The sequence below is a fragment of the Colletotrichum jinshuiense genome, chromosome 4 (assembly GCF_051148585.1).
Source record: "Colletotrichum jinshuiense chromosome 4, complete sequence".
In the NCBI taxonomy this organism is placed as follows: Eukaryota; Fungi; Ascomycota; class Sordariomycetes; order Glomerellales; family Glomerellaceae; genus Colletotrichum; species Colletotrichum jinshuiense.
The window spans coordinates 2,170,308-2,196,859 of NC_139311.1; the positions used below are offsets into that span (position 1 = coordinate 2,170,308).

General features: G+C 56.2%; 9 protein-coding genes across 9 annotated transcripts; 5 read left to right on the forward strand and 4 right to left on the reverse strand.

Moving 5' to 3' along the window:
- Positions 1–1,026: 1,026 nt before the first annotated feature.
- On the forward strand, positions 1,027–1,929 carry EsH8_IV_000541 (uncharacterized protein; the record flags this gene model as incomplete). Its single annotated transcript, XM_083265431.1, has 1 exon — positions 1,027–1,929. The coding sequence occupies one exon, from the start codon at positions 1,027–1,029 to the stop codon at positions 1,927–1,929; it is 903 nt and encodes a 300-aa protein (XP_083124326.1).
- A 459-nt stretch (positions 1,930–2,388) lies between these two features.
- Positions 2,389–4,220, reverse strand: EsH8_IV_000542 (glycosylphosphatidylinositol-alpha 1,2 mannosyltransferase; the record flags this gene model as incomplete). Its single annotated transcript, XM_083265432.1, has 4 exons — positions 2,389–3,316; positions 3,373–3,500; positions 3,562–3,947; positions 4,112–4,220. 4 exons carry the CDS (start codon positions 4,218–4,220, stop codon positions 2,389–2,391), a joined length of 1,551 nt encoding a protein of 516 aa, XP_083124327.1.
- A 4,002-nt stretch (positions 4,221–8,222) lies between these two features.
- On the forward strand, positions 8,223–8,919 carry EsH8_IV_000543 (SCF ubiquitin ligase subunit SKP1; the record flags this gene model as incomplete). The annotated part of the gene is made up of 4 exons (XM_083265433.1): positions 8,223–8,289; positions 8,357–8,454; positions 8,517–8,687; positions 8,743–8,919. The coding sequence occupies 4 exons, from the start codon at positions 8,223–8,225 to the stop codon at positions 8,917–8,919; spliced, it is 513 nt and encodes a 170-aa protein (XP_083124328.1).
- A 1,106-nt stretch (positions 8,920–10,025) lies between these two features.
- EsH8_IV_000544 (60S ribosomal protein eL39) lies at positions 10,026–10,516 on the reverse strand (the record flags this gene model as incomplete). Its single annotated transcript, XM_083265434.1, has 3 exons — positions 10,026–10,074; positions 10,195–10,295; positions 10,511–10,516. 3 exons carry the CDS (start codon positions 10,514–10,516, stop codon positions 10,026–10,028), a joined length of 156 nt encoding a protein of 51 aa, XP_083124329.1.
- An 872-nt stretch (positions 10,517–11,388) lies between these two features.
- EsH8_IV_000545 (Arf family GTPase ARL1) lies at positions 11,389–12,302 on the forward strand (the record flags this gene model as incomplete). The annotated part of the gene is made up of 5 exons (XM_083265435.1): positions 11,389–11,463; positions 11,572–11,610; positions 11,700–11,783; positions 11,875–12,198; positions 12,279–12,302. The coding sequence occupies 5 exons, from the start codon at positions 11,389–11,391 to the stop codon at positions 12,300–12,302; spliced, it is 546 nt and encodes a 181-aa protein (XP_083124330.1).
- A 733-nt stretch (positions 12,303–13,035) lies between these two features.
- On the reverse strand, positions 13,036–13,710 carry EsH8_IV_000546 (uncharacterized protein; the record flags this gene model as incomplete). The annotated part of the gene is made up of 1 exon (XM_083265436.1): positions 13,036–13,710. One exon carries the CDS (start codon positions 13,708–13,710, stop codon positions 13,036–13,038), a length of 675 nt encoding a protein of 224 aa, XP_083124331.1.
- Positions 13,711–17,303: 3,593 nt separating this feature from the next.
- EsH8_IV_000547 (catalase) lies at positions 17,304–19,159 on the forward strand (the record flags this gene model as incomplete). Its single annotated transcript, XM_083265437.1, has 6 exons — positions 17,304–17,531; positions 17,588–17,821; positions 17,876–17,932; positions 18,042–18,698; positions 18,759–19,069; positions 19,129–19,159. The coding sequence occupies 6 exons, from the start codon at positions 17,304–17,306 to the stop codon at positions 19,157–19,159; spliced, it is 1,518 nt and encodes a 505-aa protein (XP_083124332.1).
- A 3,920-nt stretch (positions 19,160–23,079) lies between these two features.
- On the forward strand, positions 23,080–24,600 carry EsH8_IV_000548 (major facilitator superfamily domain-containing protein; the record flags this gene model as incomplete). Its single annotated transcript, XM_083265438.1, has 2 exons — positions 23,080–23,421; positions 23,518–24,600. The coding sequence occupies 2 exons, from the start codon at positions 23,080–23,082 to the stop codon at positions 24,598–24,600; spliced, it is 1,425 nt and encodes a 474-aa protein (XP_083124333.1).
- A 350-nt stretch (positions 24,601–24,950) lies between these two features.
- Positions 24,951–26,159, reverse strand: EsH8_IV_000549 (PQ loop repeat-domain-containing protein; the record flags this gene model as incomplete). The annotated part of the gene is made up of 3 exons (XM_083265439.1): positions 24,951–25,784; positions 25,872–26,037; positions 26,101–26,159. 3 exons carry the CDS (start codon positions 26,157–26,159, stop codon positions 24,951–24,953), a joined length of 1,059 nt encoding a protein of 352 aa, XP_083124334.1.
- Positions 26,160–26,552: the final 393 nt, after the last annotated feature.

Sequence of the window (26,552 nt, forward strand, 5' to 3'; positions counted from 1 at the left end):
CAGGCGGGGGGGTAGCTGAGCTGGCCGTCAACGAAGGACAGAGGAAACTGGACGCCCGTCATGGTTTGACATTACCTGCGCGCAGACCGAAATGGTAGCCGGGGAAAAGGATGTATTCCAGGTCCTTGTTTACGCTGGGCGCTCCATCGCTCCTCATACACAGGTTCCGGAACCACTGCAGCCGTTTTGGCCGCGTCTGGGTATCAGGATGGACCATGGATGAGAAGGTGGTATTTACAGTTAGTGGCGAGATCAGCAACAGTTAACTGTATGCTGAGATACGAAGGCGGTCGTCTCTGTCTTGTTTTTCGCCTTCACCTGCCCGCTCGCCTGCGTGCACTATGGAGCAGACACGAGAAGGATGTGTGCATGAAGCCACTCGCGTCTCTCTAAACGCCCATCGGCTCAATATTTGGGGGGGATCATTACCGAAATCTCAAATAGGGTTGCATACGGCCCGTCGTTGCCTGACGGGCCTCGAGTGAGGTCTCGACTGCTCCTGCAGTCGCTCTCCGAGCTATCCCGGATAAGGCGCAAACCCCCGGAGCTGAGAGGAAAAGGCGTGTCAATCTCGTTCGCACCTGGAAGGGAAACGCTCGTTGGTTGGGGCCGTCGTTGCTTTTTTCCCCGGGGACCGTCTTATTTATCGTATTAGTATGCAAGCCTGATGCGCTTCCCCGGCCTGGCTTTCTTTTCGAGTGCATCTCAGCCCTTTTCCTCTTGTTGTTCCCTTGCCCCCCTGTCGCTTTCCCGAGTCAAGACAAGCCAAGCCGTCCCGTCCCCCCACGGCGTTTGTATGTAACTACGCTGGATCGCTTGTCAGACGTCTCCCAGAGTCTCATTCATCCTGCACCAGGCCGCCCGTTTCGTTCATTTGAAAAGGAAATACACCAGAGTACGGGGGGTTGTTTTTGTAAATAACAAAAGTTGGGGAAAAAAAGAGACTACGCCGTCAACACCCAGATATACATATCACTTGGTTGAAGGAGGAGTTGGAGAGAGGAGAGCACAAGCATCATCTTCAAGATGGCAGACCACCGCCAACAGCACTACGAGTCCGGCCTCGAAGTCGCCGCCCCGGGCCAATGGAGCCGCAACGACATCTCCCTCCCGGAGGTCGCGCCGTACAACCACGTGGACGCCAAAACGGCGTCGACGCCGCAGGTCGACGATGACCCGATGGCATGGCACCGCTACTACAACAAGAACGCGGGCCTCGAGGTCGCTCCGTCGCCGTCCGTGGCGCCCGGCGGCTACAGCCAGGACCCCAACGCGGCGTACCAACACCCGGAGGGCTACCACCACCCGTCGCCAACGTCGCCGGAGCCAAAATCCGCCGACAAGGGGAAGCTGTGCGGCATGCGGCGCAAGGTGTGCTACATCATCATGGCTGTCGCCATCGTCTTCGTCGTGGCGGCCATCGCAATCGGCGTCGGCGCGGGCGTGGCGCTCGGGAGGCAGTCTCACAAATCCGATTCAACGTCAGAGTTCGTCTCCGTCCTTTTTTTCTTCTTCTTCTTGGCCCCCTTTTTCTTTTCCCTCCCCTTTTTGTCGTCTCGGGTGTACCGTACTAACACCCGCTCCCCCAGCGATTCAACAAACCTGGAGTCAACAAAAACGGCAAACATCACCTGCCCGGCGTCGGACAACACGACGTACTCCGCGCAAACCGCGCCGGAACGCCACTTCCGCCTCGACTGCGGCATCGACTACAACAGCGGAAACGGCGCCGTCGAACTGAGCTCGGAGAGCACGACGACCATGGGCGCCTGCATCGACCTCTGCGCCTCAAAGACCAACTGCGTAGGCGCCGGCTGGGGCAACTACTACGGCGAGTACGTATGTTGGATGAAGACCAAGTTGGGCAAGAGCCACGGCTCGGCAACCTGGTATTTTGCGGTGGATGTCAACCAGACAAATGTCTCATAGATTTTACCGGCGTGGGTACATACGGCCGCTGGGTTCTCTAGGAAGTTATACTCTCAAAAGGGGAATAAACGAGGGGAGGAGCCCGGACCGGGTTTCCGGGAAAGTTCCTACTATTTTCCGAGAAAAAGCGGCGGGCATAGTAGTGCGTGGCGTCCAGGAGGCGCTCGAAGTCGCGCTGGATAATCTATTTTGTGGTGAGCAAACGGAACTCGCTTTCTATACAGGACGGGGCGACAAGTGCTTGTCGGCAAGCACGAATAAGTCGATGGCCGTCGAGGTAATGCATGGGCAGCATGAATGGAGTTATGGAGGTCTCGGAATAAGACAGGGATTTCGCGAGAATAAGGGGCATGTACGATATGATACCACTTCCAGTTCGCGGCGCCAAAATAGGAAAAATGGTGTGTCATCAAACGTTCAAAATCTTTTCATTCGTTGCTCTTTTCTGCTTCCTGGCCTTTACTTGCAGCTCTTCGTTACCCGCCAGGCGACAAGACCACGTCTACCAATCACCCTCGTCAGGGTGTTCCATATGCCGTCGTCGCCAAAGTCAAGGTCGTCGAGGTTCAAGTGCTGCCGGTAGCGCCACACCTCACGGAACCGCAGACCCTTCAGTCCCTTGTTGGGAAGATACGGGTCGATCCAGGTCGCCGACGCCGGCGCGATCAGATACGTGCCGTTTTTCTCCTTCAGATACTCCGAGTTGCGCCTGTCGGCTGGTGTATCGCACGTCGCAAGTTTGGTCAACTCCTCGAGGAGCGCGTCGCCCTTCATGCCCATAACATCGCGGGTGGTGAGTACCTCGTTCTTGCCGTTGAGAAGCCAGATTGGGGGCGTGTAAGTCTTCCACCAGACGGCCTGAGTCGCATCCGGCTGTTTGCTTAGGAATACCTGGCCCGGCACGATGCCGCCCTGGTGGTAGATACCCATCAAAACGCCGAAGAAGAGGTTGAAGCAAACCCAGGCGCCGATCCATACTCGGAGGAGGGTGCGGTTCTTGGGCACGTGGACCGATGAGAGGATGAGCGGGACGGTCGGCAGCAGGAACCGGGCCTCTTGATGCTGGAAGATGGACAGCACGAAGACCCCAGAGATGGCCGAGTAGAGCCGCAGCGAGACGTGAGGCTGAGTAAACAGTAGAATCGCAGCCGGGCCGATCAACATGGGGATGTTGACCAGCAGGTGCTGGTACCAGGGGTGCAGGCCATGTTGAGCGAGGTTGTCTGCGTCAATGTTGTACATGAGATTATTCAGTGGTGTGATGACTGGCCGAGAGATTAGGTCGGCCCATTTCATGGACTCAGGGAGGTAAAATGCCGTATCCAGAGTGATAGCAACAAAAGTGGTCGTGAGAGCGGCCAACACCACCACGGCGAGTGAAGTTGGTCTGCCAGATTGTCAGTACGTGCTTTCCCCACGCCGAGATCTTTGAAGTGGACTAACCTTTTGAGAAAATGGGGTATTAAGCGAAGTCCCGGGATCAACAAAAAAGCCGGGAAAGTAATTCTATTAAACAATCCAAAGACGGCCACAACGCCGAGAATCGTAGAAGCAAGAAGCGATGATTGTTGCTGTCACATGCATTAGCATCTTGGGTGGTGCCCACAAAGCTCTGTCAAGGGGGGTCATTACCGGGCTTTCGACAATGCGCTGGATCAGGACCAAGCACCATGCGACAACCAGACATTCCACCGAGTTGGAGAAAGTGTGGGTTTGGTAAGTCCATGTAACGTAGGACGATGCGACCAGGAGCACAGCAACCCGGCGATGCCGCGGGGAGCTGATGAGTTCGTGAATGGCCCAGTCTTCGAGGACGAAGCTGGTGACGAACATGAGCACACGCAGGGCCCAAAAGACTGCAATGGGAGGAATCTCCCCATCATGGCCATTGCCGATCCACAGCCACCGCAGCAGCAGCATGGGCAGGCCATAGACAGGCCATAACGGGAAGACGCTTCGTATAGGGTGCTCGTTTGTGAACTCCCAGGTGTGCCGGACGGGGTAGCTAAAGATTTGGCCTGCGCCACACCGTTAGTCGAGACCTAGCAAAGCGAAAGCGAGCGGGAAGTCAATCCGAGCTCCACGGAAGCTTGGGGAAGCTCCGTGTCGCAAGGCAGAAAGCTGCGCACAGGACATTGCCCGAGGGGCCGGAATGCCGCAGGGAAGAGATGAACCAACATACCTGCGATGACCTCTGGGCCTTGGAAGTTCTCGTCGGGGTGCAGGTAGCTGGGCGACAGTGCGAACCACAGCCGGACCAGGACCAGCAGCAGGTAGGTTCTCCGCCACATGGCTCTCGATGTTCTCTGTTATTATGTCGTCGGTGGTACTACGCGCAGCTCAGGCATCGGTTCGCGATCGAGACCGGACTTGTTGCGAGTCGTTTGGTATTGGCCGGAGCAAGGTCGACGGAGGATTCGTTGCGGAAAGGAGTGTCGGCCGCAATGTCGCATCATCAGGAGGGAGTGCGCAGGTAAAGGAGACTGTTCGCCAGGCTTTGGGGGAGCAGGAAGGAGGGGGAGCAGAAGCAAGAAATAGGCTCGAGCAAGACGGACAGGAAAGGAAGGATTATTGCAGGGCAAGGTAAGATGCGGCGAGTAACGGCCAGAAAGAAAAAGATAAGAAGAAGAAAAGAGCAGCCCTCGGTGCGCGTAGGGTGATGGTCAGGATATTTTTGCGCAGCTGTCAGTCCAGCTCTTGGTCCGAGGGGACTTTTAAACGGGGATAGTTCCAGGTCCCGAGCAGTAGGCCCAGAACTGTCGGCAAGGTGCTGGTGTATCCGCAATCTCTGGGGCTAGCAGGCACATGGCCCTTGCTCTGGCTGCTGCTTGGTGCTCCTTTCTTCGCCTGGGAGACAGGTGAGGTGAGGTCTGGTCTGGTGAGATCTACTTTGCTACTACCAAGCATAGCACGTAGCTCTAAAGACCGGGAAGGCAAGGTGGGTGGGTGTGGGCGTGGTGGGCGTGGGCGTGGGCGTGGGCGTGGACATGGGCGACCGTCATTTTAGTTTTTGGGCAAGGAAGGCTCGATGTGTCCCTCTTGCTTGGTAAAATGCTTATTCCACGGCACAGGGGTCACCAGCCAGCCCAGCAGCTGTTCCGTCCCACGATGCAGCGTGACGCGACGTGGCCGTTGGCATTGGTGGTGCTGGTGCTGGCCAGATGAGACTTTTGGAGGTGTGCCCTCCCTGGAGCACGCTGCAACGGCCCCCTGTTCCCTGCCAAGGCCTGCCCGCTAGGGCCCTTGGGTGGGAGCACCAATACCCGAACGGGTAAGGCGGGCTGGCACCAGCGAACAACTGGGACGGTGCATGTCAGTCGCAGTGTGGCACTTGCTCCATGTTGTGGGCCGTGGCTCCTTTTCAAGGTTCCTTCCCTCTTGCTCGTCTTACCTGGTCCAGTCGTTGTTGTTGCTCTCTCTCATCGTCTGGGGACACCCCCTTCCCCTTGCAAGACCAACCAAATAACACAATGTCAGTCACCAGGTTTCTCGAACCATGGCCATCAGTTTGTCTTGGGGGTCACTATGCATAATTTCCGTCCCATCCAACGGGGGATTGCCAACTTGTCTCCTTGACGTTCCGCCGTCGCTGGAGTATCACACACAAATAACACACCAGGCCCGCCCTGCCTTTGTTCATCCGGTGAAGGCTGAAATCAGATGAACGTAATAAAATGATATCAAAGCCCCGTAACCAAAGTCGCGCACATCCGCGCCCTCGCCGGAAGCTTCGGATTCGCGGGGCCCATCAACGTCCGAAGCGCTATGGAACAATCTGCCAATCCCACGGACCGAGACATGCCGCCTACTTGCACTGGCACGATTCGAGACTCGGTGACGACACGATGGCTGTGTAGGAATGCTTAGGTTTTGGTCGCCATCGCAGTGTCTCGCGCCAGCCAACTGCCGCTTATCGAGACCAGCGATTCCCCTGTTCGCGCCGTGGGGGCCGATGCTCGTGGAGAATGACAGGCTTCATTAAGTGCTTGCAGGTCGCTTTCGCTCGCCCCTGGCTTGCCTCATGGCTCCCCCTCCTCTCCAGATTCCAGTCCGACACTCGCCTTGACTGCGTGAGCGACAACAATCTGTCGTGCCATGAACGAGATGCCTACCCGCGCTCAGGCGGTGAGTATAAGCCTCACCGCCGACTTCACTGTCCAACGCCGAGAGGCCAAAGGCGTTGTCGTCAGCCAACGTCGATCTAGGGGCATGCGGGAGTCAAAGCCCTTCACCTGAGCGTTCGGTGTAGGTCCTGTATGATATGGTACGAACCAAAACACCTCTTCACAGGTGGCGTTGCTACGCCAGCACAGGTACTGCCGGCGCCAGCACTTTTGGCCTTCTTGCCGTCTCCGCCGTCTCAACTCTGCCTTCCCCGCCGTCTCGAGTCTGCCTTCCGGGCTCCTCGCTATCTGGCGTGCCTCACGACCGCGAAACCCCCGTCGGAGTCTATCGGCTTCAGGTCTCCCCCCGGCTCCGCAATTCCGCCTTGCCCTACCGGGTTTCCCTACTCACCTTTCCCGCTTCCATGCTCGTAATCGGTTACCAACTTTATCCAGGACTATTCGTATTGCTAGTACTTATCGCTTGGCGCCTACGGCGGCAACATGTCTAAAGCAAGTCTTAGGCTTCATGTTCAAACTAGGCAATCCTTGAACATGGATCACAGTTGCTTGTTCACGAGCACCCTGAGGAGACCTCAACTAAATCAGTGCCACGGGTACATCCGCCGGGGGCCCATCTTAACCACTATTCCTTCGTGATACCCCAGTCAGTAAGTCGAGGCAGGTCTAATAGAAATATTGATGAGGTGATTCCTCGTGATGTTCTAGAAGCGACTCAGCAGTTCATACCAACGGAAATGAATACGGCAGCGACACCTTCTTAGCACATGGCATATTATATATGGCTTGCACGGTAGGCATACACGGGGTGTGCAAGGTGAGCAGCATCCAAGCTCCAACATGAATCTCCTCTGCCGGCCCAGATTACAATGCAGGTCAAGGCAAGCAGGTTCTGGTAGGGAGAGAGTCGAATAGCTCCAACTACCTACGTTCCATCAAAAAGGTTGAGGGACCGTGGGGAAGTGACACTGTTAATATGCACCAATGGCCATCTCGGCGCGCGCTTCGCCCTGGCGCCTTTGATGCGCGGCTTTTAGATTAGTTAGAGATGGGAGTTGATCTATTATCCTCCGGCGATATGCCACAGCCAACCAGGCCTCTGACGAGCACATGTAGTTGATGTCAACCCAACTGGTCAGCCTCTGTGGCGCAGGAGAAACATTTTCTGCAACTGTTGAAACCTGGCAAAAGGCCTGATTCGATGTCCTCAACGAACGCCGGTTTAGGAAGTTAGAATTTCAGCCCCAGCTTTAACGCATCTTTAAATAGTGCTTCTTCTTTTTTTTTTTTTTTAGGATTTTTTTTTAAAAAAACAAAAAGTTGACAAAGGCCGATGGAAGCAATTCTTCATTCAGTGCGGAAATATTGTTTGTAGGCAGCCGTACATTCTTTACTTGGCACAAAGAAAACCTCCTGCGGTGAAGAGTCATCCAGTCACGGTTCCAACCGTCTTTCAACTTGCTTCTGCCTGGCGACCCTTGTGTTTTGATCAATCGATTAACAGAAATAAGCAAGGCAAAGCACGTATTTCGTTAGGCTCAGAGGGGCGGGGGACGCTCCTGCCTTGACTGGCTGCAGCGCATTTAGCGGGCCTCATTGAGACCTTTGGCCTCAGCTGCTGAAAGACGAGGGTATGCAGCGCTCAGGGACCATCTTCTCCAGGCACCAAAGGGCAAGACCCATATTTATGTCAACCCGTACACTGTGAACCAATCAACGCCCCTCCTGCAGTTGCCTTTGCCTGCTCCTTCGATTTCTACGGGTAGCCACGACCTCCGTGCCTTCCCTTCTCCACAACCGAGCCTGCCCCCCCAACCCCAAAACCATCCAACCTAACGTCAGACGTGATTCAAAAGGCATCTCCAACGCACCTGTTCACTGCCGTCAGTTTGTCACATCCATTCAAACAAACCAGCGTTATTTTCGCAAACAACAGCCTTGAATTCGGGTAATTTATTCATTTGGTAAGTATTGTACCTACTTATCCTCTTTTAGTTCCCCCAGCGATCGACTTTCCTCTGTCATTGCCTCCCCCACCATCATCCACCTTGAAGTCGACTTCGGTCAATCAATCAATCCACCAACCAGTACACACCAGTTGCCAGGCACCTTCTCTGGGCTAACACTTCAAAGATACACCGTCGCAGTAGCGCATTCACATCAGACACAATGGCCGCCGAAAAGAAGGACCAGAAGATCTGGGTTCAGTCGAACGACAGCATCACGATCCCCGTTGGTACGTCAGACCCTTTCCCCACCACTCTACCTCAAAAAGTCGCACCACGCTCACTGATTAAATCCAGATCGCGTTGTTGCTGAGCGCTCCATGCTCATCAAGAACATGCTCGAGGATGTTGGCGACGACAGCATCAGCCAGGAGAACCCCATCCCCATCCCCAACGTACGTGTCGCCCCGCCGCCTTTGTCCGACCCTGTGACAGATGGCTAATATTTCCTCCCCAGGTCAACGAGGCTGTCCTCCGCAAAGTCATCGAGTGGTGCGAGCACCACCGCAACGATCCCGTCCAGACCCAGGACGACGAGAACGACGCCCGCAAGAAGACCACCGAGATTGAGGAGTGGGACCAGAAGTTCATGCAGGTTGACCAGGAGATGCTCTTCGAGATCATCCTCGTATGTCGTCCCATTGCCGATACTGCCCAAGATGATGACACTGACATATTCTCAGGCCTCAAACTACCTCGACATCAAGCCCCTGCTTGACGTTGGCTGCAAGACCGTCGCCAACATGATTAAGGGCAAGTCGCCCGAGGAGATCCGCAAGACCTTCAACATTACCAACGACTTCACCCCCGAGGAGGAGGAGCAGATTCGCCGCGAGAACGAGTGGGCTGAGGACCGCTAAGGATCATGAACAGCCCGAGTGGTGGATGAGTCGGAGTATGGGTTCGAATCCCTCTTCGGATATTTTTCTTCACTCCTAATGTGTGATGCATCGTACTCCGGCGTTTTTGACGATCGCTCTTTGATTCGGTTTTTAACGGTTACCTGGAAAGTTTGCGGGTTGCTCCACAGGTCAGGAATTGGGCGTCCCAATAGGAACAGGGACAGAGCAGTGAGGCGGATGAGGCCGTCGACACGCGATCATCCTTTGGGCGGCTGATAAACGCTGCCGGTTTGGTTTGCTACATAGTCATATCAAGACAAGTGCTCAACATTCATGTTTGATATCTTCGCTGGACTAGTGATGTATACATACTCTCGTGGGAAGGCAAAGTCATTTTCAATATACCCTGGTACCGCTTCGTTTGTTCGGCCGACCGGCGGCATCAACCGACATAGCCCGAGGCTGTCAGCGGGGTCGAAGTGTGGCCTGGCCAATTCTGGTTGACCCGGATTTTATACCGTTGGCATTTCATGCATGGGCAAAAAACAAAATAAGAACAAGAAATGGAAACCGAGACGGAGTCCCTGTGACAAGCTGATATCGCGAAGCGCAACAGCTTAGTCAAGCACATCCGATCACTGCCCGTGATCTGCGATAGCGCTCGCTCATCCTCCAAATGCCTTATGTTCTACATTGTCCTTGGCAAGGGAAAAGTCATTCCATGAAGAAAATGAACCGGTCCTCCGGACGGCCGCCGTAATTCTTTGAGCGGGATGGATAGAACTTTGTGGATCAAGCGCCATCACACGGGAATCTGGCAAGAGGGAAAAGTAATCGTGGGGCCTCATGCATCTTCAACCAGAGGCATCAATGATTTTTTTTGCATTCCTTTCCCTATGACCGTAACATGCAATACGTAGAGTCTAGCCGAGCCGGGCATCCAGTTTTTGTCCCCTCCATCCTGAGACTCCCACGATCCGAACTCGTGCCAGTGGTATTCGAGTCCGTTTTAAAACCCCTCCCAGAAAATTCCAAGTCGAGCGCAGTGTCGTACGGTCGGCGGTACCATCGTGATAGAGGACGCAGGGTAGGGTGGCATTTGAAGAGAGAAGGAGGCGAGTAGTTTAGATGCCGAGACGGGTCTTGCGCCAGTGGCGTCTCTTCGCGTTGTAGCTGTGGTCCTGTTAGCGACTGCTCTGCTCGCCTGTCCGAGGTTTTGTGAGTGCTCGTCCCGTGCCGGATCATCGTGATCCAGCAGAGGAAAGGGCGCTCTCTTGAGGGTTGTTATCGTACCGAATAGTGTTACCAGTGCGGAGGCGAATCCATTGGGGGATAGGGCGGTTCTGCTTCTGCGCCTTGGCGAGCTTCTGCTTCGTGCGGAAAGACTTGTGGCTCTGTATGCGTAGAGATTGTCAGCGCTCTGCTTCGGCTTGAGTTGGCTGCTTGGCCCTCGATCGTGATGATGTTGCCCCTCCTCATTTCTGTCCGCGAGCACACGCGCGACGTCGAGCGACGCAGCCGCGGCTGCAGTTCTTTCCAGTCCTCCAGGAAAATCGGCCGTGGGCTACATCATCATCGTCGAAGGGGGCAAAAGGGCGTCATCACGTACCGGCATTTTGACGGCTGTTGGCTGATCAAAGTGGTCGAGTCCGTTGGGTGCAGTTGTGCTCTCGTGGGTTGATGATTCTAAAAATCAGAAATTCTTGTGCACAAGGCCTACTAGGTTAGCGAGCCCGCAGTTGCCCTGATTGGCGGGGAGGGCAAGCGGTGGGGACGGTCACGCTTTCGGAGGGAGTCACTCGCCTCAATCTGAAGGCTCAGTCAGATGTGGCTCAGCCCCACCCGAGTTTGCGGCTGCAACACCTGATTAGATAAGACTCTGTGACACTTTGGCCTCAGGCACAGAGAAAAGAGAGTCTGCTTATGTGATAATCCCTGGAATGCCGAAAGGCTCGAGCGGGCGATGATCCCAGAAGTGGCAGCCCGCGGACCCGTTTAACGCCCAGATTTCCCATCCATGCATGTCTTAAAAACTGTCAATTAGGGGGGGACCCGTTACCTCTAGGGGAGCAGCCATCGTGATTCTTTCGCAACGGTTCTTTGTCCACTGGTAGTGAAGACAAAACAGCTTGACGAAACGACGAAACGACGAATCAGCGACTTGTGACAAAAGAGGATTTTACCCCTGAGAAGCCCTGTCTGCTGCTTGTGTTGTTTTGTTTTCCTTCCACTTATTGTACATAATCCAAAGAGCGTGCGGAGCTTTTTGTTGCCTTCCGTCATTCTGCTGTCGCCCCTTGGGAAACAAGCCACCTTTGCTACCTGCCTGCCTTACCCTTCTGTCCCGAGGCCAACCGCGTACTTTGGTACTGTGACAGCCTACCGTCGCAACGCATCCAAACCCGCACACGGCCCTCCATCCCTACCGAGCCTCGAATAAAGCAGAAGCCCGTTTCTCAACACGCACCCGAAAACAAATCCTTCAAGATGGGCGCGAGCATGTCATGGCTTTCCGGCCTCCTGTGGTCGAAGAAGGAGATCCGGATATTGATCCTGGGACTGGTACGCAACACGGCCCGCGCCAACACCCACCACTACCACCCCCCTCGAAGCAGTGCCTCCGAGGCGCATAGACGCAAGGCTGACAAACCATGGTGTTCGCAAATATAGGATAACGCTGGCAAGACGACGCTGTTGTACAGACTGAAGGTGAGTTTGCACCGGGCTGCTGTTCGCAGCTATCCGCATGCGCGGGCGCATGAACCATTAACGTGGAACTAACGTCATTTGTGTTCCAGATTGGCGAGGTTGTCACCACCATCCCGACGATAGGATTCAACGTCGAGTCCGTCACATACAAGAATCTCAATTTCAATGTTTGGGTATGTGGCGCCCCACTCTCTTGTCCCGGTGACCACTATCTCCGGTAAGGAAGCCAAGACTGACACGAGCGCTCGCGCGCCTCGCCTGTAGGATCTAGGCGGTCAGACCAGCATTCGACCTTACTGGCGGTGTTACTACGCCAACACGGCCGCCGTCATCTTCGTCGTCGACTCGACCGATATCGAGCGTCTGCAGACCGCCGCCGAGGAGCTGGGCGCCATGCTCAACGAGGAGGAGCTCAAGGACGCCTCCCTCCTCGTTTTTGCCAACAAGCAGGACCAACCTGGCGCCAAGGGCGCCGGCGAGATCTCGGAGGCGCTGCGCCTGGGCGAGCTGCGTGACCGGAACTGGAGCATCATGGCCTGTTCCGCGGTCGACGGCAGCGGTGTCACGGAGGGCATGGACTGGCTTGTCGTATGTTCATATCCTTGGTCCCCCTTTCTCATCCCTAGGGGTGGTGCTTTTCCCTTGGCAGAGGTACTAACGTCTTCTAGCAAACTGTCAATCAGGAGTCATAAAGATGGGGTTTTATTATTATTACTCTGTGGACCCTGTACAACGAACGCTCCGAAAACCACTTTACATATAACGCCCCTCACGATTTATAATACGGCCCGGTCAGTTGGGTAGAGCTGCGCATTGATGTGTGTTTTAGTCGACGTCCTTTGGTGGGAAAGGGCGCGTAGGGCATTCTCGGAATTTGCGTATCGAACCACTGGCGTTTCTTTCTTGTCTGAGGTGGAGGCGAAGCATGAGAAGAGGAGGGCCTACGGTCAGCCTCGCCTGCTGCCGCGGTGCCTACGATGCGTGGAGCGACGGCCTGTGGAGCATGGACGGAGCGACACTCGTATTGCGCAGATACAATTCATGAGACGATCATGAGGGCCTGAAGAGGGAGTGAGAGAGAAACTCGTGTTGATTCGTCCTTTTATCAGTTTATACGCTTCTAATGCCAGCACGGGGACGTCGTACCGCGTCCCTGGTTCTGTTCTGACACGGCCGCTCTTTATTTTGGTGGGGAGGCAGACGCCTCTCTTATTGTATGCTCCGACTGGTGTCAAACGAGTGCGCAAGAAAGAGACTATGGCTTCTTATTCACCTTGCTCAACCTCCAGTGACAACATATAACTAACTGTGACCCGGACTGAGATCCCGACTTTAAGAATCGGATTCAGAGCATAAACGATTTACTAACCCGAGGAGCTCGAAATCCCCGGAGTCAACTCTGCTCTGCACGGAGCCTCTACCGGCTCAGGCCGGCAACATAGCAAACCCAGTCGCCGCCACCACCGCCACCACCGCCCCGACCAACACCGCAACGCCCTGGGCTTCGGCCCTGGTCGCCGTGCCGGCCCCGCTGACAACGCCCGTGAAGGAGGTAGGCGGCGACGCAAGCGTAGTAGGGCATGGCTCCCTAGGCTTCCCGGCATCGGACGGGTTCCGTTGCACCAACACCGCCTCGAAGAAGCACGTCGGAGGCTGGGCTGTCAGGGTCGGTCTCGCGACGGAGGAGACCACCCCGTCATCGCCGCCCCTGCCACCGCTAGCCGAGGTGCTCGCCTGCGTCCCGGCCGGGAAGGATATTGTGAGGGCCGGGTTGGAGTCGTCGCCCGGCGTGCTGGGGATGGCTGTGGACTGGACGGTGGACGTCGGGGGCGGGAGGGGCGTTGACGGCGACGAGGGTGATGGGGGGTCCATGCAGCCGCGGTTCTTGTTCGGGCCGCAGATCTCGCTCTTGGCGCAGGACCAGGCCGTGGTCGCTGCTGATTTGTCTTGGCAGCATATTTGATCTGGGTAGATGCAGCCCTTGGCGCAGGGGACAAGGGGCGGCGGGCAGAACAGGTCGTCGTCGGGTGGTGGTTGGTGATTTGCTGCTGCTGCTGCTGCGAGAGCGAGGAGGGCGAGAGGTGATGATGTGAAGATCATGGCGAGGTAGGCTATAGTGTCTTCTCAAGATACTCTCTAGGTTCGGTAGCTGGGTGAGAAGCTGTTTGTTGAAATAGGCAGGTCTTTTTGCTTCGACCACTGCAGGCAGATTTATGGAGTTTGATGCAGAGGTCCGTAGAACTGCTCCCGTCTGAGGAGGGACTGACTGCCATATTTTGCCCGGGAGCATGTTCGTGATTCACTGACGTGCTGTACGTGTGATGGAGTCATGTTTGCTCACAACTTTACCCATCATAGAAGGCCGCGTCGGGCGCGGTTCGGATGCGGGTGTGACGTTTCCTCTCCGTTGCGGAGAGTTTGCCACGTTTGCTCCTTTCCCGTTTGTCCTCCGCTGATATGAATCCAGGTTCTGTTTGGCCCAGGGTCTCCAATCTCTCATGACACGTCCATCTGGATGCCCGTGTCCAAGAGACTGCCGCTTGAACTCTGGTGCATGCTGGGAATAACGCAAGGCGTGTATCGACCCGGCGCATCGACCTGGGGTACCAACATTTGCAGTTGATCTTCTGAGTCCGTTAGTTGTATTGTGTTGACCCCGGCTTTCACATTTCTGTCAGAACTGAGAATGCTGCTATAAAAGGTTCGCGGCGAGAATCACAAAGACAGGGAATCTCCTCCGTCACTTGCGGAGGCGAGACAGGGCTGGCACTTGATTTCTCCCTGCGATAGAGACATCGAAAGGCCCCAGGGAAGGGAATTGGTAGAGACCACGACCATAGCAACGCTATCGTCTTGTTGAGCCGGGCGTCAAAACGGAGATGAAAAATAAAAGTCGTGGCACGTTGTTCGCTCCACATAGTTCTTGACATGTAAGCCCGGCTAACTGGGAGACTTCCCAGAACGGTCTTGGAGGAACTTCCGGATGGCATGCTTCGAGACCCCCGTGGGACGGAGTTTGACCAGGTCGTCTGTAGACAATCCGGGGTTCTTGCGAACCAGACGCGAAATGGCACGCTCGATTTTCCTGGACCGAACTGTGGTCAATTTGGCCGTTGTCGTCTTTCGTTTGGACTCCTTGGGCGAATCTTCTAAAGACAGTGTTGCCTGGTTCTCATCCCACCACTTGATCGTATCGTCAACCTCGCTTTCCGTGATACCATACGCGCGGGCGATCTCTGCCCTGGTCTTAATGCCGGTGAAGCTAGCCGCTAGGATGGCAATGCGGGTCAGCTTTGAGAGTTCTTCGCCGGGCTTCCGACTGCCGTTCAACATAGCCCCGAATTTCATGAGTTGGTCCTCCATAGCTGCTGCTCGTGTGTAATTGGGTGGCATGGCTGTCGAGCTGTTGCGGGTGTATATGTAGCAGAGAAGCATTGAGCCGGGGTGGCCACTAGAGCGGCCCGTTGGCAGCTGACAGGATCGTTTGGCGGGTGACCCTGAGGAAGCCCAGATATTTATCAGCAAGGCCCGATCCTGGTCACTTCTGCATACATTACTACACTGTACTATAATAATCGCTGTTGGTCTTGTAAACTGCAGCTTCCACATTCGGAACGACCCAAGGCTTTCCGAGCTGCTTCCGCATCGACCGTCATCGACGGCGCCTTTCTCCTGTGCTTCTTGACTCGCATGCCGCAGAAATTTCAGTGGTAGTGTGGAGCGCACCGGAACCAGCCAGCCATCCATCCACCTTCCGCTCGACGTCGGGTTCTCCCGACCGGCTAGAAGCATTGCTGGAAACCCCTCGACAATGGCTTGGGCCCCTAAACTTCGATCACCTTTTTGATACACCAATCGTCTTCATTGGGAATTCTTCGATACCGTAAAGCCATAGTAGACGCTGGGGGCGGAGTACATGCATCCGGGGACCTCCGGGATATCACCGAGATGCGAGAGCTGAGGCCTCGGCGTTCTCGGCGCATGGAGGTTGCTCGACCAGTGGCACTGCGCCCGCGGCCCCGGAAAGTCTACCGACGTCGACGGCAGGTCTTCCGAACCTGCCGCGTGCCAGCCATGTGACAACGCGAGGCGTCGACTTTCCCAGACTTCATCGATTGGGGATTCGCTGAGCCTCGACGCGACTGTTCCCCCGTGGTAAGCCAAAGATGGGACTCAGCGCGATCTCGGCGATAAGTGCAGCTTTAAACTCGTCCCTCTCCCGCTCCACTCAGCGGGGACAAGGGAAGGCTACCGCGATGGGCCACGCCGGCATGGATTGCCTTTCTGGCCTGGCGCATGATGTCATGGCAGCTTATCCGCACTTCCGAATTTGGGCAAAAAACACGATGGGAGTAGGCGCTGCGGTGAGCAGGCAGGTACTGGCGGACGTAAGGCAAGGCATTTGAGAATATCTTAGAGGCCGACACCACGCTGTGAACAGACTCAAAGTCTGCGGGTGTGACATGGCAGCGCTCCATCCAAACGCCGATGGCGTCCGGGTTTCGAGACGCCCCCTCGCGAACCGCATTCGACATGCAAGGAGTCCTTGGGTAACCTGGCCGGTTAAGTAGCAAGCAACGGCGGGCGTCTGACATTTTGCCTTTCGGTGTTCTCGAAGTGATGGTGGGCCAAGTCGAGCCGTCGAAGTGCATGTAAGTGGCCTGATAGCCACCTCGGCCGCCATGCCGCACTGGCACATCCATGCTGCTTCTTCCTCTCTGCGAGTTTTCTCCGCGTCACACAAAAGGCTGGAATCTCCCCAAACCGACGTCGATGCATCCAACACGTTCCCCCCGCAACATCTGGGGAGGTCAGCACGACCGGGTCATGACTGGTGTACCCGGTAAAAGCCAACTTGGCAGCGGTTGTGGAACCCCGCCGTTGTCGGAGGGGCCAGGGAAAGCAGTATCCTGTCGGCGGGCACCGTGTGACATGGCCGAGGGAAGTATCCCGTGCAAGGCTCAGGAAACTGGCTAGTATCACCAAAGCCCGACGAGATGGCAAAGTAAGGTGGGGTGTTCGCAAGGGCCTCTACGCTGTCGGTCTTCCTGCAAAAATCAATACGGCAGAAAGACTAGGTCGAAGTTGTTTCCATAGCAAAGACAACAAAGCAGCCGGTTAGATCTTCACTAGAGAAGCGGCAAGACCGCGCTCAATGGTTCGACACTTCACATTGCACCTCGGCAGCAGGGGTGGAGTTGCTAGGGTGGCTGAATAACGCTAGGAAGTCTCGAAATGGAGCCCTCTGTGGACCTCGGGCATCCCAAGCTTGCATTCAGATGCCCTCCCATTGGCCGTGTGTCCCGCCGGAGCTTCAGAAATCTGAGAGGAACCCTTGCAGGTTGACGCATGTCGTGCCCTGGACTTTCTGCTTCGTAACTTGAACGCCCTGAATGGGAGAGCTTGCGCTCCAAAAGCCGAAAAGAATGGAGAGCAGAAACTGGAGCGTGATAGAGGGAGGGGCCGAGGGTGAAGGAGGGCCGCCCCCATCTCGTCCTTTTTCTTCTGCCGTAGAGTCTTTAGGGTATTTATGTTTCCCCTTCCCTCCATTGGACCCCTGGAGACCCTCTTTGAATGTCTTTTGATCTGACTTGCCAATTGCCTTTTGTATTTGTTGGTGTCTGACTTGGACTCGCGTAACCCTCGAAGCTCAACCTCCTCCCATCCCAACGAAAGACGAGACCACCGACACAATGGGTTCCGACGACAAGCCCCCCTCTACCTACCGGTACAACGAGAAGCCGACCTACACCACCTCCAATGGTGCTCCCGTGGAGAACCCTCAGGCCTGGCAGCGCACTGGTCCTCATGGCCCTTTGCTGCTCCAGGACTTCCACCTGATCGATCTGCTGGCTCACTTCGACAGAGAGCGCATCCCTGAGCGTGTCGTCCACGCCAAGGGAGCTGGTGCTTATGGCGAGGTCAGTCGAGGGCTTGTGTATAAGCCATTCCGCAACGTACTGATGCCTGCCCGCAGTTCGAGGTCACACACGACATCAGCGACATCTCTTCCATCGATATGCTCAGCGAGGTCGGCAAGAAGACAAAGTCCCTTGTCCGTTTCTCGACTGTCGGTGGTGAGAAGGGTTCCGCCGACTCTGCCCGCGACCCCAGAGGTTTCTCCATCAAGTTCTACACCGAGGAGGGCAACTGGGACTGGGTCTACAATAACACTCCCATCTTCTTCATCCGCGACCCCGTCAAGTTCCCGGTACTTATCTAGATCAGCATGCCATTTCCGAAGCTATGCGCTGACGGGTTTTAGGTCTTCATTCACACCCAGAAGCGTCACCCTCAGACCAACCTGAAGGATGCGACGATGGTAAGTCATGACCTCACAAACCTTCGCCGGGAGACGGTTGCTAACTGAAGCAGATGGTAAGCAACAATTCACACAAGCTCACTATACGCTAGTCTAACACGCCCGGAAGTTTGATTACTGGACCAAGAACCAGGAGTGCATTCACCAGCTGATGCACCTGTTCTCTGACCGAGGCACCCCCTACTCCTACCGCCACATGAACGGCTACTCCGGCCACACACACAAGTGGACCAAGCCCGACGGCTCCTTCGTCTACGTGCAAATCCACCTCAAGTCGGACCAGGGCAACAAGACCTTCACCAACGAGGAGGCGGGCAAGATGGCGTCGGAGAACCCCGACTGGCACACCCAGGACCTCTTCGAGGCGATCCAGAGAGGCGAATACCCCAGCTGGACCGTCTACGTCCAGACCCTCACCCCCGAGCAAGCCGAGAAGTTCAAGTGGAACGTCTTTGACCTGACAAAGGTCTGGCCTCAGAACGAGGTCCCTCTGCGGCCCTTCGGCAAGCTCACCCTCAACAAGAACGCCGAGAACTACTTCGCCGAGATTGAGCAGGCCGCGTTCTCTCCCTCCCACCTGGTGCCCGGTGTCGAGCCCTCCGCCGACCCTGTTCTCCAGTCCCGCCTCTTCTCCTACCCCGATACCCACCGCCACCGTCTCGGCGTCAACTACCAGCAGATCCCCGTCAACAAGCCCCTGAACGCCTTCAACCCCTTCCAGAGAGACGGCGCGATGGCCATCAACGGCAACTACGGCGCCAACCCGGTAGGCCCCCGGTCTCATTCTACTAGGCGTTGGTGACAGCAATACTGACCTCCTTCCCAGAACTACGACTCGACGTTCCGCCCCCTGAACTTCAAGCCTGTCAAGGCCGTGAACACCCCTCACGAGAAGTGGTCTGGCGAGGTCGTCACGGACCTCTTCGGCCCCGTCAAGCCCGAGGACTACGAGCAGGCCCTGGGTCTGTGGAAGGTCCTGGGCCGCCAGGAGGGCCAGCAGAAGAACTTTGTCAGCAACGTCTCCGGCGCCCTTGCCGGAGCCCACCCGGATGTCCGCGCGCGCACCTACGAGATGTTCTCGAGAGTCACCCCCGAGCTCGGCGCTGCTATCAAGCAGGAGACGGAGAAGCTTGCGGAGTAAGTTGGGCCGATCTCGGTAGACAGCACATGAGAACACACGAGACTAACTGTACCAGGCCTACCAAGGACGTCCGCTCCAAGTTGTAAAAGAATTCGTAATGCGAGGGCCGGCCATTCCGACATTGTGAGACTCGAATTTTTCGACCAACGACGTGAGACGAGAGACGCCCCGTCGTCTCTCTCCGTGCAGGAACCAGAGCAGCAGGCACGGCGTCGTACACGGCGTGTAAGACCGCTTCTAGCGTGAGGGGGAGGATAGGCGGGTGACGAGATACCGCGTCAGCTGGAGGCACTGGTCACGATAGCGAGATGAGACAGCTTGAAATACCCCCCCAAAAAAAAGTACATTTGTTCAAAATATGACACTCTACGAATGTGACACCGTCACGGGCACGGAACCCAATGCCTTTGGTATCTATGTGTACACCTAATTCCCAGGCAGAAAGAATACGAAGAAAGAAAAACACCACACACCCTGTCCAGGGCCTGCCCTCCTGTGCCGGCTGCAGAATCTCTGCGTTTCGATCCATCTACGTAGGTAGTCTCGGGCCAAAATCGATCTACACGAAAAAAGAAGGAGAAAAAGGCACCGAGAAAAAAAGAAGTAAAAAAAAGGAGAAGAAGACTCGAGTCAAATCCTCGAATCACGTCCCTTTTGCCGTCGGCCTTCGATCCGCCGGCGCCCGGCGATGCCAGGGCCCGCGGGGACTAGCAGCAGCAGCAGCAGCAGTCGAGGCACTCGTAGCAGCAGAGGCCGGCGCAGATGCCGCAGCAGAGGGCCTTGATGAGGTGAGAATCGTCTGTTAGCTATTTGTTTTTGCAAAGACGAGCCTTGAGCATCAGCTTTTCCCCGACTTCACGCGACTATACGAGGCCGATTGCGAGGTTTTGTGTAGACGTGCGTGGAAGCCTTGGTGGGGGGCCCAAGTTTTGATGTCAAAGGCAGCGTGGGCAGCAAGGCTCGTGGGGTGGGGGATTGTGCGTTTGTGTTTTACTTACTCCGCCATCGCCACCTCTTCCGCCGCGAAGAGTTAGTGTTTGGTCTGCTGTCATGGGTTGGGCTGGGCTCTGTGAACGATCGGTTAGCTCGCTTTCGGAAACCGGTCGTAAGGGGGTAGGACGGGTTCCAGTAGTCCGCGGGTGGGGATTTGCGTCTCGATGTGATCAAATCACACCGTAAATGGCTTGGAAATAGCATCCTCTGGCGCGAGGGGGAGGCTACGCTGGGAAACTCACGGGTTGCTCGGAGCTGATTTTCTGTTCCGAGAGCATGGCTGGCGCGGGCTCTCTTGGCATCTGATTATACTCGATCTGGGCCGACATCTTTTTCTCGTTTCTGTTTCTCTTTGTGTTCGGGGGATTAAAAAAAATTACTTGCGAGAGGGTCGCAAAGATTGTTTCCCGGTCGGTTGAGGCTTCGTCCGAATATATATGAGCGTTCGCGGTGCTCTCGTACAAGATCTGGGAAACGAGGGTGGGTTATGTGTAAGTGAGTAAGTGAGTTACAGATTTTTTTTCGTTTGTTTGGGAAAACCAAGACGCAAAACCAAGACGGGCTGACGAGAGCGTGCGGAACTGCGATCGATCTCTTAATAACAGCCGCGGAGCATGGGAAGGGAGTATTTGGGAAACCGAGCTCGAGGTGCTTGGCCCACGGGGTCCCGGGGGGTCCCCCGTCTGCATGACGGAAGGCAGACTGAGTGAGGCCCAGCCTGGCGCTCAGGTGAGAGGAGGACGGGCCGGATTGGCGACCGTGTGCTGACAGCCCGGATCGAGGTTGACTTTGTCTGTACCCACGACACCGGTTGTAGGAAGGGGGATACGCGGCGCTCAGAAAGCGAGGGAACACTGCAAGGATGGACGAGGCTTCAATCAGGCGACCGGCGGGGTCTTGGGTTGGCATTTCGGTGTGTTTAGGTTTTTTTTGCGGGTTCGGCTGTCGACCGACCTACAGAGAGCATCCGCACTTTCGGTACTTTTACTCACACACACACATGCTTCTACGGTGAGTGCTCACCGCGGTAGCGTGATGTGAGCTTGGGATATCCTTTCCAGCAAACGGTGCTGAGACAGGGCTTGCGCCTGACCTCGTGGTGTGCACCGCAACACGGGAGTCGGGGGGGTCCCTGGGTGGTAAGGGAGGGGTGGAATGACCTCAGCGGGGGAGGCTTCTGGGAGGGGGGCAATGGGTGACACAGAATGCGGGATACGTTTGCATGACAAACGGGTGATGCAGCACGGTAGTAATGGGCGGGAAAGTTTGCGGCTGGCGTTACATCACTCCTTGGGACGAAAGATGGCTTCTTCGGCGTGGGGTTTGTTTACCAGTCCGTCCCAAATGGGGCCTGCGGTATGCTGCAAAGGATAAAAAGAGCAGGATGAGACGACGTCGTTGAGAGAGTGAGAAAGGAAAAAAGAAAAAAACTTGGCCGCTAGGGCGGCTATTTTGAGGCTTGCTAGTTTCTCTTTAAACAGAGCCCGTACTCCAGAATTAGCCGTACGTGGTACCGACGGGAAGTGTTCCTCGGCGGCTGTGGAGTAGAAGGATCCCGGAAGGCCCGATCTGGCTGATCGCGCGACGCTGACTCGTTACCAATTAATGGCTGCCGCGGAGGAATGGCCTCTTTCTGCATCTCGGGGTTGTCGCCACGGATCCGAGCGATCTGAGGTGGTATTGTGGGATGTTATCGCATTGTTACAAGGGTTGGTCGGAGCGTAGTTTTTTGGGTGTTTTTTTCCTTCTCAGCCTTAACAGGTGCAACGGGAAACGACTCAAGAGAGACATTCTGCTTTCGAGGTGGTAGCGAACGTTGTGTTTTGAGAGACATCAGGGTAGGTTTGTTGGGGGTTGAGTGTTGTGGGAGTCAACTTGAAACGATGAAACTTCAGACGCAAGGCCCAATGGGACCGGGGAGTTAAAAATGATTGCTTCGAAGAGAGCGCCTGGAGATACAATCTGCATTTAGAGAGGGGGTTGGATATCGATATTATTGCAGATGAATATCGGCTGTACCTTGCCTTTGAAATGGCCTGACCGGGCAGGTGCGACAAGACGCGTGTTAATGCACCTCGGTTCATAGGTTGAAGGCCATTAGATCAGACTTGCAGCCCTTGCCCCGAGAGCTGCCCCTTGAAAAGTATCATTAATACGAGACGTGGTTGTTGCAATCATGCTCCTTTGCTTACGAAATTGGTGGTCCCAAACGTCATTTCAGATCCGGCCGGCGTCGACGTCTTCGCTTCGGAGTCCGGGTCGGGTAGTGGACCTAGGAAGACGGAGCCGGAGTCCCGGAACCTTGTGTGCGAGTGACTCGGCAGCAACGCCGGGACACAAATAACACCGCCGGTCGCCCCGTGCCGATTGAGTCCCATCGACGGTTGTCTTATGAAACCGAAAGCTCTTTGTTAGGTGGATCAAGCTGTGAGCCGAAAATATTCGAAGGGCAAAAAGGGCTTAGAGAAATTATGGCTCCGGCCACGCCGAAAAATTTCGGCGAGCTTCAGGTCGTACGCAGATCGCTTGGATTTTCCTCCCGGTTGCGTCTCCCCACGATGCTACCTGCACACACGACCCCGCAGCCAACGCGGGGTTGGATTTCCCACAGGCCCCAAGGGGTAGTGGCCGATTCAAAAGCGACAAGATGGGCAGGGAAATACACCAAGAAACCGGGGCTGAAAATCAATTAATAATCAGATGCGCAGCGGAACTGGGCCTCTAGTCATCGGCTGCCGTGGGTTCGGATTGGAGCCCGCCTCCCTCCCAGCCGCCATGCCAATCGCCCCTTGTCGGAAAGTCAATCGGAGGGCGTAGTGTGGGTTTCGCGCCGAGACCCGGAGACAATCCTTTAGACTTTAAAGCCACCGACCCGCCGCTTATCAACAACCTCCTCTGTCTTTAACTCGAGGAGTAGGGAAGGAGTGAGAAAAGGGCTCTAAATAAACTTGTTTCGTTATCTTTCTTTGAAGTCTTTTCTTCTTTTTTCTATTGGAGACAAGAACCCACGACCATGTCTTCCTCAGACACAGAGCTCAGGCACCTCACCCCGCACGCCGACCAAGTCCCGGTCCCGGCACCGGCGAAGGCGGCTGCTCCCCACTCCCGTGACCCGTACTCGGTGACAGAGCCCGGTGACGGCGTAAACGACTCCCACAGCCAAAGCCAGGAGTTCTCCTCCCTTCCGCCCGTCGATGGCGGCAAGCAGGCGTGGCTCTTTCTGGCCGCTTGCTTCGCCATCGAGATGCTCGTTTGGGGCTTCCCCTTCTCCTTTGGCGTCTTCCAGAACTACTACTCCAGCAACCCGCCCTTCGCAGGCCAGCCCAACATTGCCGTGATTGGTACTTGCGCAATGGTAAGCCCGAATTCCTTTGTATCATGCTCACTTCGTGCAACCGGACGGCAGTGTAATTGCCTTCCCTTCCGGGGACCCTCGAGTTAACGCCTCCAGGGAATCATGTACCTCTCCGGTCCAATCGTGATCGGCCTCCTTCGTCTCTTCCCCCGCGAGTCCCGCTACGCCCCGATCTTCGGGCTGCTAATCATGTGCATCGCCCTCGCCATGTCCTCCTTCTCCAGCACCGTCTCCCACCTCGTCGTCACCCAGGGCATCTTCTACGGCGTCGGCGGCAGCATAGCCTACTGCCCCTGCATCCTCTACATCGACCAGTGGTTCATCCGACGCAAGGGCTTCGCCTACGGCATCATGTGGTCCGGCACGGGCCTCGCCGGCGTCGTGCTGCCCCTGCTGATGGAGTACCTGCTCGGCTCCCTGGGCTTCCGCACGACGCTCCGCCTGTGGTCCGGGCTGCTGTTCGCGCTCACGGCGCCGCTGGCGTTCTTCATCAAGCCGAGGCTGCCCGTGTCGCAGATGGCGGCGTCGGCGACGCACGCCCGCCCCTTCAGCAACCTCCGCTTCCTGCTCAGCAGGCCCTTTGCGCTGCACCAGGTCGCCAACATCGTCGAGGCCCTGGGCTTCTTCCTCCCGGGCATTTACCTGCCGTCCTACGCGCAGTCGACCCTGGGCGCCTCGGCCTACACCTCCGCCCTGACCATCCTCCTGATCAACGTCGCCTCCGTGTTCGGGTGCGTCGCTATGGGGTCCCTGGTCGACCGCTTCTCGGCCCCCTTGTGCCTGATGCTCGCCAGCGCGGGGGCCACCGTCGGCACGTTCCTCATCTGGGGCCTCTCGTCGAGCCTGGGGGTGCTGTACCTCTTCTGCGTCGTCTACGGCATGTTTGCCGGGGCGTACACGTCGGCCTGGCCCGGCATCATGAAGGAGGTGGTGAGGCACGAGCGGGAAAAGGAGCGCGGCGTCGACCCGAGCATGGTTTTCGGCATGCTGGCTGCGGGGCGGGGGATCGGCAACGTTATTTCGGGCCCGCTGAGCGAGGCCCTGATCAAGGGTGCGCCGTGGAGGGGGGAGTCCGCCTACGGGTACGGAAGCGGCTATGGCACGCTGATTGTGTTCACGGGCGCCACTGCTCTTATGGGCGGGACGAGCTTTCTGTGGAAGAGGATTGGATGGTTGTGAGCAAAGGGACCGCAGGTTGTCGGTGTGTTTGGGACGAGGCCAAGACAAGCCAGAGAAGTGAAGTAAACTGAATGATGCTTTTTCTTCTAGATAATAATCAAATGATCCCCGTCAAATGATCTACCTCTACGGACCTGCCCATTTTTTTCTCTTTTAATTCCCCAGATGATGCAGCCCCCTTTCTTTTTTAGATGCCGAGTTCCAAGACCGAAATAATGCAATAAATACTCTTTAAAAGATAAACTAATGACCGCCCAGACCTTTTCCGTGTATTAAATGCGCCGAAAATACGTACCACGAATGTAAATTTTCGAAAACCTTAAAAATGATCGACAACACAAGACCGCCTCTTACGGGTAGACCGAGTCGCCGCGCGCGAGGAGTGGCCGCTGATCCCAATGATCCTCGTCGATGCTTTGGTCGTCTTCGTCCTCGCCATCGCTGGCGAACTCATCTGTGCGGTACATGAAGTACTGCGCAAAGATACCCATGTCGAGGAACAGGGTGCCCAGGCTGCCTGCCAGCCAGCTCAGGTTCACCAACATGTAGCGTCCGTAGATGCGGCTCGCCTCGCCGGGGGCGCACACATCGTGCTTGCAACGGGGATCGTACGCGAAGATGCTGAGCACAAAGGTCAAGTTGCCGAGGCAAGCGAACAGGAAGAAGAGCATGCTGACGCCCTCGGTGGACTTGCGACGGTAGTTCAGGAGGAGCTGCGGCAGCCGGGAGCCGAGATACAACACGGCGCAGAGCCAGCCGAAGACCTGGCCCAGGGTGTTGAAAGTCAGGGCATCGCCGTCGTTGGTCTCGTGGCCGGGCTCGTCGGCGTGAGAGTACCTGCGGCTGAGGAACCAGCCGACGACACCGGCGGCGCAGACCATCAGGACGGCCGTCGTGTTCCACAGGAACGCCTGCAGGATCGAAGCGGGTTTCGGGGGAGGGACGGGCGCGGTCTCGGGGCGCATTGGCGCGGCCGGGGAGAGGTTGGACCAATCCGAACCTCGGCGCTCACGGTCGAAGACTGCGGAGGGCAGGAGCCCGGTCCGCTCGTTCGGTTCGCCCGTGCGGTTGCGCGGCTTCGGGGCCGGCGGGACAACCTCGTCCTTCCAGGTGAAGCCTCGGTAATAGAAGCACTGTGCCAGGAGGACGACATCGGCGATGGTGTAATAGATGGCGAGGATGATCTAGGGGAAAGGAGTCATAGCGTCAGCCGGGGTTCTCGATGCAGCATGGTCAACGAGCAGATGTGCAAGGGTTCTGGTCTGACTCACCATCGTCGGGAGGACGCCCTGGAAGAGGGCGCCCAGGATGTTGAAGACATCACCGGCCAGCCATACGATGATGAATTGCAGTGACAGGCCATCAGCGCTGCCGCGGCGAAAGTTCTCGAGGATCTGGGGCGAGAAAACGACAACCCAGCAGGCAATCGAGATGGAACTGGACGCATTTACTTAGTATAGAGGTTGCGAGGCCTCGAGGAGGCCAGAAAGGCGTACTCACCCGCAAATGCCAGATATGGCCTCAACGTCGAGGTTGAGTGGTGCGGTAGGGGGGCCCATGATGCGAGGTCGGCCGGAGCAAATGCGACAAAGGAACAGACAAAGGGGAGGGAATCTACAGAAACTCGGGGGAAGAAGAAGTGCAAGTAATGGCCAATTAGTTCTACGAACCAAACCAACTGCCTTTCCAAGGGTGGGAGCGGCAATGGCAACGAAAAAAAAAGTTTGTCCCCCCAAAATTTGACGATGAGGTGGGAAGACTTTTCGCACGGGCAAGACATCACATTTCGCGAAGAATGGTCGCCATCTTGCAGGGCCCTTTGCCGCCGCCGCCCACTTCCGTTTCCGCCTGGGCTTGCGCCATCAGCGTCCACGTGCGCGTGCAATATTCTTTCGCCAGCTGGGCCTTTAGCGAAGTCAAGACGTCACTGCCAGCGCCGGAAGGGTACCAAA